Below are 19,549 nucleotides of genomic sequence, written 5' to 3' on the forward strand. Positions count from 1 at the left end.
GAAAGAGAACAGCACACACACACACTTGGGTGGGGGGGGGGGGGGGGTAAAGTATTAATAAGACAACTGAACAGATACACACTAGTAGGTCTGGTTATATGCTGTAAACATCCTCCTTGTCCAAATCTGTGTTTGTATGTGTGCGTACATGTACAGATGTAGGATCTTAATTTGACCGGTATTGTTGCAGCAAAATGATCCTGCAGCAACAGAATTTGAACATACACACTTTTCTGCCGATGTAATGTTGCTTGATCGGTGGTTAGGCTATTACCTGGCCAAAATTAAGCTACATTAAAAGTACAAAACGGTTCATACAACTGTGCATTAGTGTGGATTCCCAGTGAATTGATTTTATTCAGTGACCAAATTAAGATCTAACATCTGTATACATGTCTGTGTTGCATGCTCCTCTGTCTCGGTATGTGTATATGGGTTTGGACTGTACAATCATTGAGATTTGTTTGCGTGTGTCTGTAAATGTACATATCCTGAGTGGGAGACAGGCTAACAGATGAGGGCCTTGGGTAGAAGTTGCCCCAAAACACACATCTAGGATCAGCTCAACCTTGCCAAACCCTGACCTTAACCAATATGGGGAATAAATGATCCTATACAAGGTCAACTTCTATGCCTTCAACTGTCATTGGAGGGTGGGGATCGGTGCTGATCAGCCTATCCAGCTCGTCAACCTGTGGGTGTGGTTGCGGGTCGTGGTGGCTCCCCCAGAGAGTCGATGATGTTGGGGACACACTGGAAGTCCGTCTTGGCCCTCCTATGTTGAACATAATAAACAGCTCTCTATCCACAGGATGTGTACCAAACTCACTAAAAGTGGCAGTAATAAAGCCTCTCTTGAAAAAGCCCAAACTTGACCCAGAAAATATAAAAAACTAGCAACTCACTGCCTTCCTGAAAACAAACAATGTATACGAAATGCTTCAGTCTGGTTTTAGACCCCATCATAACACCGAGACTGCACTTGTGAAGGTGGTAAATTACCTTTTACTGGCGTCAGACTGAGGCTCTGCATCTGTCCTCGTGCTCCTAGACCTTAGTGCTGCTTTTGATACCATCGATCATCACATTCTTTTGGAGAGATTGGAAACCCAAATCTGACATCCCAAACCCAAATCTGAATCTGACAATCTTGATGGTTGTACAGTCGTCTCAAATTAAACTATGAAGGACCTCGACGTTACTCTGGACCCTGATCTCTCTTTTGAAGAACATATCAAGACTGTTTCAATGACAGCTTTTTTCCATCTACGTAACATTGCAAAACTCTGACATTTTCTGTCCAAAAATGATGCAGAAAAATGTATCCATGCTTTTGTCACTTCTAGGTTAGACTACTGCAATGCTCTACTTTCTGGCTACCCGGATAAAGCACAAAATAAACTTCAGTTAGTGCTAAATACGGCTGCTAGAATCCTGACTAGAACCAAAAAATGTGCTAGCCTCCCTACACTGGCTTCCTGTTAAGGCAAGGGCTGATTTCAAGGTTTTACTGCTAACCTACAAAGCATTACATGGGCTTGCTCATACCTATGTTTCCAATTTGGTCCTTCCGTACATACCTACACGTACGCTACGGACACAAGACGCAGAACTCCTAATTGTCTCTAGAATTTCTAAGCAAACAGCTGGAGGCAGGGCTTTCTCCTATAGAGCTCCATTTTTATGGAATGGTCTGTCTACCCATGTGAGAGATACAGACTCGGTCTCAACCTTTAAGTCTCTTCAGTAGGTCCTATGATTGAGTGTAGTCTGGCCCAGGAGTGTGAAGGTTAACGGAAAGGCACTGGAGCAACGAACCGCCCTTGCTGTCTCTGCCTGTCCGGTTCCCCTCTCTCCACTGGGATTCTCTGCCTCTAACCCTATTACAGGGGCTGAGTCACTGGCTTACTGGTGCTCTTCCATGCCGTCCCTAGGAGGGGTGCGTCACTTGAGAGGGTTGAGTCACTGACGTGGTCTTCCTGTCTGGGTTGGCGCCGTCCCTAGGAGGGGTGCGTCACTTGAGAGGGTTGAGTCACTGACGTGGTCTTCCTGTCTGGGTTGGCGCCCCCCCCCCCCCCCCCCCCCCCCCCCCGGGTTGTGCCGTGGCGAAGATCTTTGTGGGCTATACTCGGCCTTGTCTCAGGATGGTAAGTTGGAGGTTGAAGATATCCCTCTAGTGGTGTGGGGCTGTGCTTTGGCAAAGTGCGTGGGGTTATATCCTGCCTGTTTGGCCCTGTCCGGGGGTATCATCGGATGGGGCCTCAGTGTCTCCTGACCCCTCCTGTCTCAGCCTCCAGTATATATGCTGCAGTAGTTTATGTGTCCGGGGGCTAGGGTCAGTCTGTCGTATCTGGAGTATTTCTCCTGTCTTATCCGTTGTCCTGTGTGAATTTAAGTATGCTCTCACTAATTCTCTCTTTCTTTCTCTCTCTCTTTCGGAGGACCTGAGCCCTAGGACCATGCCTCAGGGCTACTTGGCATGATGACTCCTTGCTGTCCCCAGTCCACCTGGCTGTGCTGCTGCTCCAGTTTCAACTGTTCTGCCTGCGGCTATGGAACCCTGACCTGTTCACCGGACATGCTACCTGCTGTTTTCAACTCTCTAGAGACAGCAGGAGCGGTAGAGATACTCTCAATGATCGGCTATGAAAAGCCAACTGACATTTATTCCTGAGATGCTGACCTGTTGCACCCTCGACAACTACTGTGATTATTATTATTTGACCATGCTGGTCATTTATGAACATTTGAACATCTTGGCCATGTTCTGTTATACTCTCCACCCAGCACAGCCAGAAGAGGACTGGCCACCCCTCATAGCCTGGTTCCTCTCTAAGTTTCTTCCTGGGTTTTGGCCTTTCTAGGGAGTTTTTCCTAGCCACCGTGCTTCTACACCTGCATTGCTTGCTGTTTGGGGTTTTAGGCTGGGTTTCTGTACAGCACTTTGAGATATCAGGTGATGTAAGAAGGGATTTATAAATACATTTGATTTGAATTGACTCTTTCCTTCCTTCTTCTCCCAGGACAGCTGGATGAACGGTTGCTGCACGTATTTATAGATGACCGGGCGCCACTTCACTTTCTCCTTACAGGTGGGGTACCCTGGGATACAGCAGGACCACACACACACATACTGTTCAGTATCTCTGTAGGGTTTGTAGATCTGAGGGATACTGGATAGATGTAAGAAAGTGTTCCGAGTCTATGTAGCCTATAGCATTGGAACACTTGGATTGCTTTACCTGGTTATTTCCTTAGGATAAACACCAAAGGGGAAGGGGCTAGGAGAAGCGGCTAAGGGCCAAGGGGTTGATTTGGGGCATGGGAAGTGACTCACCCTAGATGCCAATGCATGTTTTTCAGTCCTCTCTCCTTCAGTCGGACTTTGGCCATGTTTCTGTTGTCAATGTACTTGAAGAAGCAGTAGAGCTTGGTGCTGTACAGAACTGGACACATTAAAGAGCAAACAGGAAATAATATCAAACAGGAAGTAATATAAAACAACGTGCTCACTCCAAAATTAGGTTGGGTTGCTAGATCCTCAAGAATATAAAGTATAAACATTTGATGAACAGAACTGTCCAAAATATACATTTAAATGATCCGTTTTATCAGTCATTTATTATTCATTCTAATTACTCTGAGAGGGGCGTAGTACTATGGCACCTACTCTGTCACGCTCCCAATCCACTATGTCATCATCTGTGAGAACCACAATGTGACACTCCCTCTTCCCCTCTTGAGCACTGGACATCATCACAGGGACTACAAGCTCCCCAAGGAACACCTCAAACTCAAGCTTAGCTCCATCATTAGACAGCTCATGCAGTAACGCACCTGGGACAGGAACAGACAGAGGTCACATTATTTTAACTAGGACCTCTGATTTGTTGTCATAGTTCACGTACTCTTGTGCATGGCAAAGTATATATCTCAATACGGAACATTCAAGATGAAGAAGAATAAGCAATTAAAAACAGATTACCGTAGCGTTATTTAGTTGTACATGCAACGTTGCAAAACATTACTCAACGTTTCGGTCTTGAACAGAGTCCTGGTCAGACCAGGTGTGACTGTGTTACTCACTGAGGTCTTGGCACCTGAAGGTGCTGTAGTGAAGTTAGTGTAGTGTAGTGAAGTTAATACAGAGGTAGTCACACGCTTCCCTGAGCTCAGACACTGACACCCCCTCTGGACACTTCAGGATACCCCCTTTGTAAAAGTCCTGAGAGAGAGAAAGAGAAAGAGAGAGGGGGTGAAGGTACGAAACAAAGCCTTATAAAAATAAACTTATCCTTGTCTGATTTAGAGTAGGTAAGGTAAAGGAATATATGTCATTTAATAATTCAGGTGTACTACACTCAGAAAACGGGTTCCAAAAGGGTTATTTGGCTGTTCTAATAGGAGAACCCTTTCTGGTTCCCGGTAGAACTCTTTTGGTTTTTGTAGAACCATCTGTGGAAAGGGTTCTACATGGAACCAAAAAGGGTTCTACCTGGAAGCAAAAAGGGTTCTTCTAAGGGTTATCCTATGGGGGCAGCCGAAGGACCCTGTTTGGTTCTAGATTGCTCCTATTTTTCTAAGATTGCATTTTAAGAGTAACTCACCAGGATGACTGAAGATGCTGGCTCCGATTCTCTCAGCGATCTCCTACTCTCCCTTTGGGTTCGGCCATGTAACGTGATGGGCAGCACCAAACACCATGAGATTTAAAATGTGTTATTTAATCATGTTCTCTTCTAAAGTCTATGGACAATATGACATTTGTATGCAACGTACTACTAAATGTCCTCACGACATTCATTTCTGAGTTCAGTGCTTGTTGAAAGCCTTGTCTGTGTTCGATGTACATTTACCATTCCAGTCTTTCCTTTGTTAGTACAGTGTAACTTGTCAGAATCATAACAATGCTTCCAATGTGTGTGTGTGTGAAGGTGTTAATGAGACAACTTTTCCTCTCAACCTCAGATTATTAGCCTAGACGAACCCAAATGGCTACCGGGTCAGATGAAAAAACATCACTCTCTTGAGATTAGAAACAAAGCACTCTAAAATGTTTGCTGAGGGTTTAGGGCTTTGTGTTTCTTGTATATCTTTCTAATAATAATAGGCTAATAATAGACTATACTATTGTATTTGACTTGGTGATGAACCACACTTGAGTGATTAGTAACCTTCCCTGAGACCTGAAGATTTAGCTCAGTGGGCTAGCCCAGTCTGTTACACTATAGTAAAAGAGTATGATTGCTGCTGAGGGGTCTGGCCTGGTGGGGTCTGGCCCGGCATGGTGTCAGGGTGGTCTGTTACAGGGTGGGGTCTGGCCCGGCATGGTGTCAGGGTGGTCTGTTACAGGGTGGGGTCTGGCCCGGCATGGTGTCAGGGTGGTCTGTTACAGGGTGGGGTCTGGCCCGGCATGGTGTCAGGGTGGTCTGTTACAGGGTGGGGTCTGGCCCGGCATGGTGTCAGGGTGGTCTGTTACAGGGTGGGGTCTGGCCCGGCATGGTGTCAGGGTGGTCTGTTACAGGGTGAGGTCTGGCCCGGCATGGTGTCAGGGTGGTCTGTTACAGGGTGGGGTCTGGCCCGGCATGGTGTCAGGGTGGTCTGTTACAGGGTGGGGTCTGGCCCGGCATGGTGTCAGGGTGGTCTGTTACAGGGTGGGGTCTGGCCCGGCATGGTGTCAGGGTGGTCTGTTACAGGGTGGGGTCTGGCCCGGCATGGTGTCAGGGTGGTCTGTTACAGGGTGGGGTCTGGCCCGGCATGGTGTCAGGGTGGTCTGTTACAGGGTGGGGTCTGGCCCGGCATGGTGTCAGGGTGGTCTGTTACAGGGTGGGGTCTGGCCCGGCATGGTGTCAGGGTGGTCTGTTACAGGGTGGGGTCTGGCCCGGCATGGTGTCAGGGTGGTCTGTTACAGGGTGGGGTCTGGCCCGGCATGGTGTCAGGGTGGTCTGTTACAGGGTGGGGTCTGGCCCGGCATGGTGTCAGGGTGGTCTGTTACAGGGTGGGGTCTGGCCCGGCATGGTGTCAGGGTGGTCTGTTACAGGGTGGGGTCTGGCCCGGCATGGTGTCAGGGTGGTCTGTTACAGGGTGGGGTCTGGCCCGGCATGGTGTCAGGGTGGTCTGTTACAGGGTGGGGTCTGGCCCGGCATGGTGTCAGGGTGGTCTGTTACAGGGTGGGGTCTGGCCCGGCATGGTGTCAGGGTGGTCTGTTACAGGGTGGGGTCTGGCCCGGCATGGTGTCAGGGTGGTCTGTTACAGGGTGAAAAAAAACGAAAATTCAGTAATCAAAACGCCAAACTTTTTTCCAAATTAACTCCATAATATCGACTGAAACATGGCAAACGTTGTTTAGAATCAATCCTCAAGGTGTTTTTCACATATCTCTTCGATGATATAACGTTCGTGGAAGTCTGGTTTCTCCTCTCTATCAAATGGAAAAATAGTTGCACCTGGCGTTTGCACACCAATTTCGACACAGGACACCAGGCAAATGTAGTCTTTTATGGTCAATCTTCCAATGATGCAAATACGAATACGTCACAATGCTGCCGACACCTTGGGGAAACGGCAGAAAGTGTAAGCTCATTCCTGTCGCATTCACAGCCATATAAGGAGACAATGGAAAACAGCGCCTCAGAAATTTTGCTCATTTCCTGTTTGAAGTTTCATCTTGGTTTCGCCTGAAGCATCAGTTCTGAAGCGTCAGAGTGTTTTCTTTCCAAAGCTGTCAATTATATGCATAGTCGAGCATCTTTTCGTGACAAAATATTGCGCTTAAAACGGGAACGTTTTTCATCCAAAAATGAAATACTGCCCCCAGAGGTTCAAGAGGTTTTAAGTGGCCGCATCACCGTCTGCATACGTAATAACCGAAATACAGAGCGGTATTATAAAATACCATATAAACATTCAGACAGTTGCAGACATATTATATTACCAAAACATAAACTAATCTCGGCGGAGACAATGACTAACCACCAGACTCACAAGAATGTCTAGTGTTGACCGCTGTTCTCTATACCCGGTCTGTCACAACCAGAACGATGGACCCGCCTTGCTCAGGGACACGTCAACAGATTTTTCACCTTGTCTTCCAGCGACCGTTCGGTTAAGGCCCAACGGTCTAGTCTAAACCCTAGGCTACCTCCCGCTCACGAGACCTAACCATAAAAATCTCCAAAAATTTGACTGGGAAAATGTAAGAATTCTCACTTTATAAAATATTTTTTATTGTGATCATATAGTTTAAACTTTAGAGAAACAATATTGAAACAGATCTCAGAAACAGAGAGAAAGCAATAAAATGTCTCAAATAACGTTATCAAAATGACCATGACAAAAGTTAATGGCAGTAGTACATACTCTAGATGAATGCAAAACACCTCTGTTTAAAAAGCTCAATGGGAACAACTGATTTTATTATTCAAAACCTTTTGGGATTCACGTTTTTACTTTGCCTTCTATTTGGCCTTCATCACATTAAAGCTATTTTATTTAGCCTTTATTAAACCAAATAACAGTGACATGCCACTGTCTCTCAAAATACAACCTCATCTCTTTTAGACTGAAAAAATGATGAAGAATCAAAAAAGGAAATGTTCATAAAAAGAGTCTGTTTCAACCAAAAGGCTTACATCAAAAAGAAAATGAACGATATTGTTGAAAATAGAATAATAGACAAAATGGCATCATCAGACCTTTCACCCCTGGTATTCTACACCATAAGGTGTCCATATCTGACCCTTACACACAGCTTTCTAGTCACAAATATACGATTCCAACCACGGTACCTAAACTTACCATTCATCTTCATCTTAAACCACATCCTCTTATCTACACTTTTTTTGCATTCTACTGTAGCATGGCCAGCTAGTGGCTACCCTACACCAGAAATATTTTCCCTTATGTTACACCACAGGGTCATCCATCCTGTCTATACTTGAGATGATGTACATGTTTCAGATATAGGATATTTAAAGTGAAAGAAATATCTAGGTATTGTGAAGATATGTTGATGTGTGGAGACCTGGGCAGAATCTGTGTATCTTGAACATGCACGTTAGCTTTCTCCATATAGCCTACAGAGATTGTCCTTATATGGACAGTGTAGACATGATCCAGCCCAGAAACATCCTGGTCCAGCCATGTCTTGCCTTGTCATCATGATAGAACTCAGAAAATGCCCCCTGACAAGTAACACCCTTCTCTTCCTCCATCAGCCAGTCACTGGCGCAACCATGTTCAACACCTATGCAGCTATCGGTGGATCAGTGATTACTTCAAGGATGGGAGGGAACAGGGAAGGACACTAGTTTTCAAACAGGGCCAAACTTTAATGCCAGCAAAAATTCCTCAAGTTGAGACTCAAGAACATGTTAGTCGGGACAACATGATGTTCGCCTGAAGTCAACATAAGTCCGAACAGTAGTCTGTACTGTGAACAAAATAAACATGGTAAAGAAAGTCTGCTCTCTAGCAGGAAGAGTATTTCCTCTTTAAATGAACCAAGAGAGAAATCATCCAGTCTGAATGACACCACAACAATGAAGTCACAGGTGCCATAAAGCCTGCTTAACCAATCAGATGATATTACTCGCTATAAAGGCACCAAAAAAGGACTGTTCTATTTGTAGAATGTGGCATTTAATGCCTCAGCACGTGAAGTCACTCCATGACATGCTGCTTTGCGGGACGGGCCTATTGGCCTTAACAAGGTCGATGACATGCTGCATTGCAGGACAGGCCTATTGGCCTAAACATGATCGGTGGGTTTTGTTAATTTGTTGGCCTTTCTCTGTGATCTGCGAGGGGGCCTGATTGGAGGTGTGGTGACCCTCCCTCTACGACCATTCATAAGGTCAGTAGCGGAACTCTCCATGTCCACCGGGTCAAAGTTCAAAGCTTCGGCCATTTCCTGTTTCGTCACCGACACAAAACAAGAGTCCCTGGCCAAGCTCTCCAACCCCCCATTTATCAGGACCTGGTAGAGGTGAAAGACATGAGAAGAGATAGAGGACAGAGAGGGGATGACTAAGTATCTGTATTTATGGAATAATGGAATATAATAATTCCATAATGGAATATACGCCTGGTCTCTCCAGTCACCTCCTTTATGAGTGTGTCGAAGGTGCTGTCTGGGGTCTGGGTCTCGGCCTGCTGGGGGCTAGGGGTCTCTCTGGGAGTCTCATGGTCCTGGCTGGGTCCAGGTACTGTCTGCAGCTGCCAGTCTGTGGTGTCTCGGGGAATTCTGCTGGTTGAGATGGTATAGACCTGCACCCTGTCATCTGTCTCATAGGGAAAACTACAGAAGGACAAATAGTCAGTCAGATTGTTATAACTGCTTTATTACTGTGTAATTTGACCTCTCAAGTAAGGAAAACAAAAACACAAATGTTAGCAAGCACACGCAAACTCACCTCTCCCCGGCATTGCTGTTGACATTGTTGTTGTTGGTTTTGTTAGGCATTGTGGGGAAGAATTCCTCGTTTGCATGGTAGGCAGGTGAGCTGGTCGCCTCCCCCTCATCTGACTTGCTCATTTGCAGGGGCCGCTGGCTGGTCACCTATACAGAGACACAGACGGCTGAGTTACCGCCACGGGGACAGGAGATTTTCCTGACTATGTGATGTGAAAAAACTCCAGGTCCATACAATACTATGTGAAGCACTTTGAGTCTGAAGAAGGTTACATACTAGAGGTGATGGCACTGAAATGATTGAAATGATTACCTGTGTAGCATTAGGGTTATGGGTTCCTTCCTCCATGGTGAAGGAATCAACATGGTTCCCAAACAGACCGCCCGCCCGCTGACCACAGGAACACACAGAAAGGTACAACATTCAGAGACAGGAGTTTTATTCTGTCTTCTCACTCTGAACTTGTCCTCCCTCCTCTCGTTCCGCAGCCTCCCTGTATCCCCCTCCCCATCTTCCCTCTCTCTCTCCTCTCACCCTGAAGATGCCTTCCTCCGCTGCATCCTCCATGGCTCTGTCCATCTCCTCCTCGTTCATCAGGTCTCCCGAGATGGCTCTCTGCAACTCTGGAGCCACCTCCTCCTCAATGCTTCTCAGACCCGCCTGGGGTGGAGGGAGAGACAGAGGGGAAAGGAGGGGTTAGAGAAAGAATGAGATTGTGATGAAAATTAAGAATTGTTAGATCGTGTACAGGATTATTACGTGAAACATCAGTAACATCACTAGAAGAGTTGCCAATCACATTTAATGGCGTATTGCCCTACAGGTTTCCCATTATGAGGTTGGTGTGGGCTCACCTGTATCTCGTTGGAGGCGTTCTTCTTGGTGGGGCGGAAGCCATAATACTCTTCCTGTCTCTTCTTTAACTTCCTGAAGTAGTCCTGGATCAGGAAGGTGGCATAGAACTTCCCCACGGTTACCTCATCATCTGACACACACACCAATCAAACATGCCAGCAAATTAGAATGGGCAGCTTGTTTTGGGACCATAAAGTTGAGGATTACAATAGAATGTTTTAACTCACCTCCGATTGGTGGGATAACCTGGTCCAGCAGCTTCATACTGGTGCGTTTCCAGATCTTCTTGATGATGGCCCTCAACTCCTCATTGGCCTGCTCAAAGTTACCTGACCAATGAGATAACGACAGTGAGGTGGGAATATAGATGCTTAACGTTCAATTGGCCCAAATACAGTACTCTGCAATTGAATGACACACACACACACACCTTCGGTCTTAATCTTCAATGCGGTCCTGACCAGCGAGAACAGCGTAGCATTAAAGGTGACCGTTCCATCACTGTTGAGTGGCATGTTCATGGACACCAGTCTCTGCAGTCAGAATGAATAAAGATATCATTACAAAATATGTTTGCTGCATTAATAGACAAGTCAGATGAACCCACAAAATAATTAAACAGATCCCTTCCTTTTAGTTTCTCACCTTGCAGGCCACTCTATGGGGACAGAACTTTCCAAAGCCCAGAGGAGGCTGGATCCTACGCAGCAGAGTCACCACGTCCAGGTGCTTAATACGACCCCTGCAGGACAGAACGGGAAACAACAGCTAACAGCAGTAAGACATTGAGAGGATAAAAAACGAATTGAAAAGACTGATCATATATTCTTATAGGGGGGGTATAAAAAAGAAACAGAAAAACAGACTTACGTGGCCTCTGGGTCGTATTCTGCCCAGATCTTCTTAAACTCATCCAGGTGATGAGGACCCAGGATGGACCAATCACGGGTCAGGTAGTCAAAGTTGTCCATGATGACCGCCACAAACAGGTTGATGATCTGTAGAGGACAACAGAATCATATGCATGTGTGTGACTGTGTGACTGTGTGTGTGCGCGCATGCGAATGTGTGTGTGTATATGTGTGTATGCATGTATGTTTGTTAATGTATGTGTGTATGCATGTTTGTGCATCATTTACCAGGAAGGCACAGAGCATGTAGAAGCTCATGAAGTAGATGATAGCGAAGCTGGCTCCACAGGTCATCTCCTCTCCAGGCAGGTAGTCTGACTTAGGGTCACACCTCTTCCCATACAGACATGCCAACATCACTTCCTGCCACGCCTCACCTGTCGCACACCTGGAGAGAGAGGGAAAGAGGGATAGAGAGAGGGAGGAAGTGGGAGAGAGGGGAGTGGGGCAGAGAGAGAGATTACAACTTGTTTCAGCCCTTTTGTGTTGTCAATGTAATCACTGAGTGTAAGGGTCTCTTGCTATACAAGTCTGCTGTGTAAAGGGACCGCAAAGTCCATGGAAGATAATGGAAACTGACTGAGCGACTGATAAATCAGATCACCCACCTGAAGAGCAGCAGCACAGCATGGGGGAATGTCTGGAAGTTGTTGTTCCTGTTGATGTGTGTCCCATCTATCAGCGCTATCTTACCAAATATCTACAGGAGACATACACACAACTCATCAGAGAGTGCTGTGTGTGTATGTTTGTGTGTGTGTTTGTGTGTGCAGTACCTGCATCCCAACAACAGCGTAGATGAAGAATAGCATGAGGATGAGCAGGGCGACGTAGGGCAGAGCCTGCAACACAGCAACCAATCACATCGTCAGACTCACGCACACTGACCAATCAAAACCTGGGAATTTTGTATCTCACAGAATGGAAGGCACAGAATTGGAATGAACTTTGACCTGGAAGGACTTGATGAAGGTCCACAGAAGATTCCGGATCCCCTCAGAACGGTTCAGCAGTTTAACCAGACGCATCACACGGAACAGTCTAAAGAAGGTGATTGACACACGGGCATTTTCCGAAGCCGCTATGGCTTGCATTGGGTTCACCTCCTGAAAGCACAAATGAAATAAACAGTCACTGAAAATGCTGCTAGTCTTGGCTTCAGCTCAAACTAAAATTGAAGATGTTGTTACTCTAATTAGCACAGTTTTAGTTCAATAGGGGCAACATGCCAGCAAAACCTAGCAGTCTGTCAGGACACAGGTCTCACCTCTCACAGAGTATCTGAGCAGTCATGTACTGGAGGAGTCTGGTTAGTGTCAGAAGGAGCCAAGCAATGGGTGCATTTTCTTCAGAGAATTATAGAACCATTTCATGTTGAAGTGGTTCCTAAGATTGTAAAAACACCTTAATTGTCAGCATGCTATAAATACAGACATTTAACTTATTTGGGATAGGGGGCAGCATTATCACTTTTGGATGAATAGCATGCCCAGAGTGAACTACCTCCTACTCAGTCCCAGATGCTAATATATGCATATTATTATTAGTATTGGGTAGAAAACACTCTGAAGTTTCTAAAACTGTTTGAATGATGTCTGTGAGTATAACAGAACTCATATGGCAGGCAAAAACCTGAGAAGACATCCAAACAGGAAGTGGGAAATCTGAGTTTTGTCGTTTTTTGAACTCAGCCCTATCGAATACACAGTGGGATATGGGTCAATATGCACTTCCTAAGACTTCCACTAGATGTCAACCATCTTTAGAAACTTGAATGAGGCTTCTACTGTGAGGTGGGACCGGATGAGAGCTCTTTGAATCAGTGGTCTGGCAGAGTGTCACAGCCTCATGACGCGCGGTCACGAGAGAGTTAGCTCTCGTTCCATGGCTTTTCTACAGACAATGGAATTCTCTGGTTGGAACATTATTGAACTTTTATGATAAAAACATCCTAAAGATTGATTCTATACTTAGTTTGACAAGTTTCTTCAACCTGTAATATACTTTTTGTTTCGTCCGACTGGACCAGATTGTGCTTTTGGATTTGTTAACCAAACGTCCTAACAAAAGAAGCTATTGGACATAAATGGACATAAATTATGGACATTATTGAACAAAACAAGCATTTATTGTGGAACTGCGATTCCTGGGAGTGCATTCTGATGAAGATCATCAAAGGTAAGTGAATGTTTATAATGCTATTTATGAATAATGTTGACTACCCAACATGGCGGATATTTCTCTGGCTGGTTTGGCCTCTGAGCGCCGTTCTCAGATTATGCTTTTTCCGAAATCTGACGCAGCAGTTGCATTAAGGAGAAGTGTATCTAATGTCCCATGCATAAGACTAGAATTGTCATCAACATTTATAATGAGTATTTCTGTGAATTCATGTGGCTCCCAGCATAATCACCGCATGTTTTACAACTACTGAACGTAACGTGCCAATGTTAAATTAGATTTTTTTATATAAATATGCACTTTATTGAACAAAACACACATGTATTGTGTAACATGAAGTCCTATGAGTGTCATCTGATAAAGATCATCAAAGGTTAGTGATGAATTTGATCTCTATTTGTGCTTTTTGTGACTCCTCTCTTTGGCTGGAAAAATGGCTGGGTTTTTCTGTGGCTTGGTGGTGACCTACCATAATCATTTGTGGAGCTTTCGCTGTAAAGCATTTTTGAAATCAGACACTGTGGCTGGATTAACGAGAATTGTATCTTTAAAATGGTGCCTAATACTTGTATGTTTGAGAAATTTGATTTATGAGATTTCTGTTGATTTGTATTTGGCGCCCTGCAATTTCATTGGCTGTTGGCGAGGGGTTCCGCTAGCGGAACGGGTTTAAGGAAAACATGGATGATCAGGCAAGAACTTGCAACGCTCACGCAATGTGTTGTTGCAAAGTTTCCTCCTATGTTTTATGCATGTTCATGCAATGTCTCGTAGAATTAGTATACCATGCTCATGCAATGTCTCGTAGAATTAGTATACCATGCTCATGCAATGTCTCGTAGAATTAGTATACCATGCTCATGCAATGTCTCATAGAATTAGTATACCATGCTCATGCAATGTCTCGTAGAATTAGTATACCATGCTCATGCAATGTTTCGTAGAATTAGTATACCATGCTCATGCAATGCCTCGTAGAATTAGTATACCATGCTCATGCAATGCCTCGTAGAATTAGTATACCATGCTCATGCAATGTCTCGTAGAATTAGTATACCATGCTCATGCAATGCCTCGTAGAATTAGTATACCATGCTCATGCAATGTTCCATATGATTTCATGCAATGTTCTTGCAGTGTCTACAGGCGAATAATTACAGCGCAGCCGTGGAGACAGTACAGTCCTCCAGAGGAGGCCAGGGCTGCCTGTGAGGGGGAAAGACAGAGACACACCAAGTGAAGTCAGACAGGAAGCAACATCATCAGACACCGGTGGTGGAACAGGAAGTGGCGAAGGGAGCGGAGTCAGCCATGGAGGTATGCATGGAGCAAAGTTGGAAGAGAAAATGTAGGATGAAAGACTGCAGTATGGAGGGAGAGGGAGGGAGAGAAGGCATGTGAGCACAAAAACAACCAAGGACAACGTTGTAATAAATGACTGGATGACGGCTGAGGGGTGAAGAGGTGAAAATGGTTGATGGGGTCTCTGAAGGTTTACTGTAGTGGCAACTTGAGCTCTCTTTTCATTTCAAAAAATGACCTTTACTTTTCTGAAGCAAGATAGTGTGAAACGCTGCTTTAAATCTAGAACCTGATGCCAAACCTGTTGGCTCAGTCCCTTGTACAGGAATCACAGTAAAAACTACAGAAGGATGTCACTTTCTTACTTACTTGCAGGAGTGCTGGAGATCACTGAATATATGGTGGTGGGAGGTGAAACAAGAAGACATTGGTTGTTTTCTGCCCTTAACAACTGATTTGGAATCAGCCCTCTCTTAAATAAAGGTTAAATAAAAATACAAAACAAAAAAAATCCCAGTTTTAAACAGTGACACCAATGAGGGAAATGACCAGGTCTGGGACCAGGTGTTATGTTAGGGGCATAAAGTAACCAAGCAGACAGGTTGTGGTTTGGCTTTCAAGGCGTGGAAGGTGGGTGAGGCAAGCTGCAGCCAGGTGCTGCAGGGCTTTGGGGGGCAACACAGTGACTAGGGTCGGGTTTTTGAGACTAGTATTCGGGGGGGTGAGGGTGCAGGCGTGGCTGGTGTGAGGGTCACTCCAATGACGAATACTGACCACATCCTCAGTGCTATTGTTGGGGCCAAGTGCTGACAGGGGAGCCTGGCCTGTATGTCTCTAAGTGGATGGATGGATGGGTGGGTGGGTGGGTGGGTGGATGGATGGGTGGGTGGGGTGTCAGACAGGGGTGTAAACACAGTCCAGACAGTCAGATGACAGGACAGAGCTCTTATTGTGAAATGTCTGTAGCTGTTCCCCAACATGACTATCTGCTTCTTATAAACAATAACCGAAACCAATGGGAGAAAAAATGAAAAAAATGAAAATGCGAGGATAAAAATGTCAAGTGGGAATGCCTGAACTGTTATATAAACTTTTTAGGAACAGTGGGAACTGTGTATTATAGTACATATCAGGGACAATACCTACATATTTCTGGTGAACATTACGCAATGACAATACTCACATCGACCTCACTCAGGATGACGTCAACAACGCTGCCGATGACGATGACAAAGTCAAAGACGTTCCATGGGTCCCCAAAGTAACCCTAGGGAGGGAGAGGGAAGGGCATCTGTCAGAAGTGTGTGTATAAAAGGTTTCTTCATCTACACACTCCAGCTCTGAACTTCATCTACACACTCCAGCTCTGAACTTCATCTACACACTCCAGCTCTGAACTTCATCTACACACTCCAGCTCTGAACTTCATCTACACACTCCAGCTCTGAACTTCATCTACACACTCCAGCTCTGAACTTCATCTACACACTCCAGCTCTGAACTTCATCTACACACTCCAGCTCTGAACTTCATCTACACACTCCAGCTCTGAACTTCACCTACACACTCCAGCTCTGAACTTCATCTACACACTCCAGCTCTGAACTTCATCTACACACTCCAGCTCTGAACTTCATCTACACACTCCAGCTCTGAACTTCATCTACACACTCCAGCTCTGAACTTCATCTACACACTCCAGCTCTGAACTTCATCTACACACTCCAGCTCTGAACTTCATCTACACACTCCAGCTCTGAACTTCATCTACACACTCCAGCTCTGAACTTCATCTACACACTCCAGCTCTGAACTTCATCTACACACTCCAGCTCTGAACTTCATCTACACACTCCAACTCTGAACTTCATCTACACACTCCAGCTCTGAACTTCATCTACACACTCCAGCTCTGAACTTCATCTACACACTCCAGCTCTGAACTTCATCTACACACTCCAGCTCTGAACTTCATCTACACACTCCAGCTCTGAACTTCATCTACACACTCCAGCTCTGAACTTTGACAAGAGGGTTGTGCACAATGAAGAGGTATGAAGTAACTGTTCTACATAACCACAGTCCTATTATTCTGGAATCATTCTGATCTTACGTTGAGTTGCACTGCATCTTGAGCAATGTAGTGCATACAGGACATCCCTATGGACAACTGACCTTAGCTTTGTAGGCCATGAGTTTGAGGACCATCTCCACAGTGAAGAGCACAGTGAAGATCACGTTCAGCATGTCAGACAGGTCGGTCACATGGGTTGACTGGTTACAGTGCTGGGGGAGAAGGAGAGAAGAAGGAAAAGACAAATGGAAGATATTGATTTTATTTTACATTTTCCCCAAAATTGTAACCTTTATTTAACTAGGCAAGTCAGTTAAAGAACAAATTCTTATTTTCAATGACGGCCTAGGAACAGTGGGTTAACTGCCTGTTCAGGGGCAGAACGACATATTTGTACCTTGTCAGCTTGGTGGTTTGAACTTGCAACCTTCTGGTTACTAGTCCAATGCTCTAACCACTAGGCTACCCTGCCGCCTCAATGATGGAATCTCTTGAGATGCTCATCTCATTTCAAGTGTCCAAATAAAAAATAAACGTAAAAAACTCCTTGATATGAAGAAGGGATGCTTCTAGTAGGAACCTCTGGCAGCAGCATTACATTGATGTGATGCAGGAGAAGTACTTTTAAAGTTTCACGTTTTGTATTTCAAATGATGTTTGTCAAAGATACTCATCACCCCAACGCAGTTCCCTGAACCACCTCCAATAGCGTTACCTGCATCCCCAGACACATGGTGTTCAGCATGATGAGCAGGAACATCAGGTACTCAAAGTAGCAGGAGGTGACGATGTACCACACGTTGTACTGATACTGGTTCTTAGGAATGTAGCAGCGCAGCGGCCGGGCTTTCAGGGCGTACTCAACACACGCCCGCTGTCAGAGGGAGGACAGCACACACAGGAGTTACACACTGCTGTTGGAAAGAGGGTGTTTAAACAACTAACAAAAAAGACACACACAAAACATACACACACACACACACACACACACACACACACACACACACACACACACACACACACACACACACACACACACACACACACACACACACACACACACACACACACACACACACACACACACACACACACACACACACACACACACACACACACACACACACACACACACACACACACACACACACACACACACACACCTGGTTCTTGTCCAGCTCACAGTTCTTGTACTCCTGCTCTCCTTGCTCCTGAAATGTAACGATGACGAAGCCGACGAAGATGTTCATCATGAAGAAGGCGATGAGGATGAGGTAAATGATGAAGAAGATGGAGATGGCAACGCGGTTGTTGTAGATGGGACCAACATCTTCCATGTTAGAGTCTATGGCCTTGTACAGCAGTCTGCACACATACACACAAAGGCATGTTAGCAAGTGTGAAATACATACACCTTCATGTGTTCCATAGTACTGTATTAGGCATGCCATGATGTACAGTATACAAACTCCCAGGCTTGTATGTGAGGCTCACTTTGGCCAGCCCTCAAAGGTGGAGACAGTGAAGAGAGCCAGCATGCCCTCAAGGATGTTGTCAAAGTTGAGCTCTGAGTTGATCCACTCTCTCTTATGGATCGTCATTGGATGGATGGCACCTTCCTGGTACCTAATATAGTTACCCCTGAGAAGAGGGGAGAGAGCGAGATTAATCAGTGAAAGAGAGGGCATGGGAGAGGTGAGAGTGTGGTAGAGAGAAAGAAAACAGAACAAATGTAATGTCCCGTTCTGTACTGTCATGTAATGTCCCATTCTGTACTGTCATGTAATGTCCCATTCTGTACTGTCATGTAATGTCCCATTCTGTACTGTCATGTAATGTCCCGTTCTGTACTGTCATGTCATGTCCCGTTCTGTACTGTCATGTAATGTCCCGTTCTGTACTGTCATGTAATGTCCCATGCTGTACTGTCATGTAATGTCCCGTTCTGTACTGTCATGTAATGTCCCATTCTGTACTGTCATGTAATGTTGTGTGCGAGGACAATATCACCGGTCTCTTACCTACACTCCTCCTCTGTCATTTTGTCAGGATCTGTGCAGGAGTAGAATTGTCCCTTCAGGAATGAACACACATGAATACATGTGTGAATACATGAGTGATAATAAAAGCTTGGGTGGAATTCTGTTTTCATCATATGGTTCAAAGGCCACCATGTACAGAACTATCTAGAGCTCACCTTGAAGAGCTGGACTCCAATGCAGGCAAACATGAAGTCTAGCAGCATGGTGACCAGCACGATGTTGCCAATGGTTTTGATGGCCACAAAAACACACTGGACAACATGCTAGATCATAAGAGACAGCAGAAACCAGCATGTCAGATCGGATCTCCATGACCAGAACTAGAAAAACATGGGGCGGCTGGGTTGGTCTAACTATTGCATTAGGTAATGGGAACATGTAAAAGACCATTATGAATGTGACTACAGTGTCAGTGCAGTAGAGGAGTAGAGGAGTAGAGGTGTAAAGGAGTAGAGGAGTAGAGGTGTAGAGGTGTAGAGGAGTAGAGGAGTGGAAGAGTAGAGGTGTAAAATAGTATAGGAGTAGAGATGTAGAGGAGTAGAGGGGAAAATGAGTAGAGGAGTAGAGGTGTAGAGGAGTAGAGGTGTAGAGGAGTAGAGGTGTAGAGGAGTAGAGGAGTAGAGGTGTAGAGGAGTAGAGGTGTAAAGGAGTAGAGGAGTAGAGGAGTAGAGGTGTAGAGGAGTAGAGGTGTAGAGGAGTAGAGGAGTAGAGATGTAGAGGTGTAAAGGAGTAGAGGAGTAGAGGTGTAAAGGAGTAGATGAGAAGAGGTGT

At 45.3% G+C, this 19,549-nt stretch overlaps 1 protein-coding gene across 1 annotated transcript in view; it reads right to left on the reverse strand.

The window, feature by feature from the left end:
• Positions 1-8,306: 8,306 nt before the first annotated feature.
• The window catches only part of LOC110528387 (dihydropyridine-sensitive L-type skeletal muscle calcium channel subunit alpha-1), a 48,342-nt gene continuing 37,099 nt past the window's right edge, over positions 8,307-19,549 (reverse strand). Inside the window, exons 21-42 of the mRNA XM_036983978.1 lie at positions 18,934-19,041; positions 18,758-18,810; positions 18,231-18,377; positions 17,900-18,101; positions 17,452-17,610; positions 16,838-16,948; positions 15,846-15,929; positions 14,519-14,566; positions 12,133-12,285; positions 11,956-12,021; positions 11,788-11,879; positions 11,408-11,567; positions 11,139-11,266; positions 10,914-11,010; positions 10,699-10,801; positions 10,496-10,597; positions 10,268-10,398; positions 9,948-10,073; positions 9,726-9,803; positions 9,414-9,559; positions 9,103-9,298; positions 8,307-8,977 (exon numbers count right to left, since the gene is read on the reverse strand). Of these exons, the coding sequence (XP_036839873.1) occupies positions 8,750-8,977; positions 9,103-9,298; positions 9,414-9,559; positions 9,726-9,803; positions 9,948-10,073; positions 10,268-10,398; positions 10,496-10,597; positions 10,699-10,801; positions 10,914-11,010; positions 11,139-11,266; positions 11,408-11,567; positions 11,788-11,879; positions 11,956-12,021; positions 12,133-12,285; positions 14,519-14,566; positions 15,846-15,929; positions 16,838-16,948; positions 17,452-17,610; positions 17,900-18,101; positions 18,231-18,377; positions 18,758-18,810; positions 18,934-19,041 (2,718 nt within the window). The 3' untranslated portion in view covers positions 8,307-8,749. The remainder of the gene's footprint in view (positions 8,978-9,102; positions 9,299-9,413; positions 9,560-9,725; positions 9,804-9,947; positions 10,074-10,267; positions 10,399-10,495; positions 10,598-10,698; positions 10,802-10,913; positions 11,011-11,138; positions 11,267-11,407; positions 11,568-11,787; positions 11,880-11,955; positions 12,022-12,132; positions 12,286-14,518; positions 14,567-15,845; positions 15,930-16,837; positions 16,949-17,451; positions 17,611-17,899; positions 18,102-18,230; positions 18,378-18,757; positions 18,811-18,933; positions 19,042-19,549) is intronic.

Source organism: Oncorhynchus mykiss, chromosome 7 (genome assembly GCF_013265735.2).
Source record: "Oncorhynchus mykiss isolate Arlee chromosome 7, USDA_OmykA_1.1, whole genome shotgun sequence".
NCBI classification, from domain to species: Eukaryota; Metazoa; Chordata; class Actinopteri; order Salmoniformes; family Salmonidae; genus Oncorhynchus; species Oncorhynchus mykiss.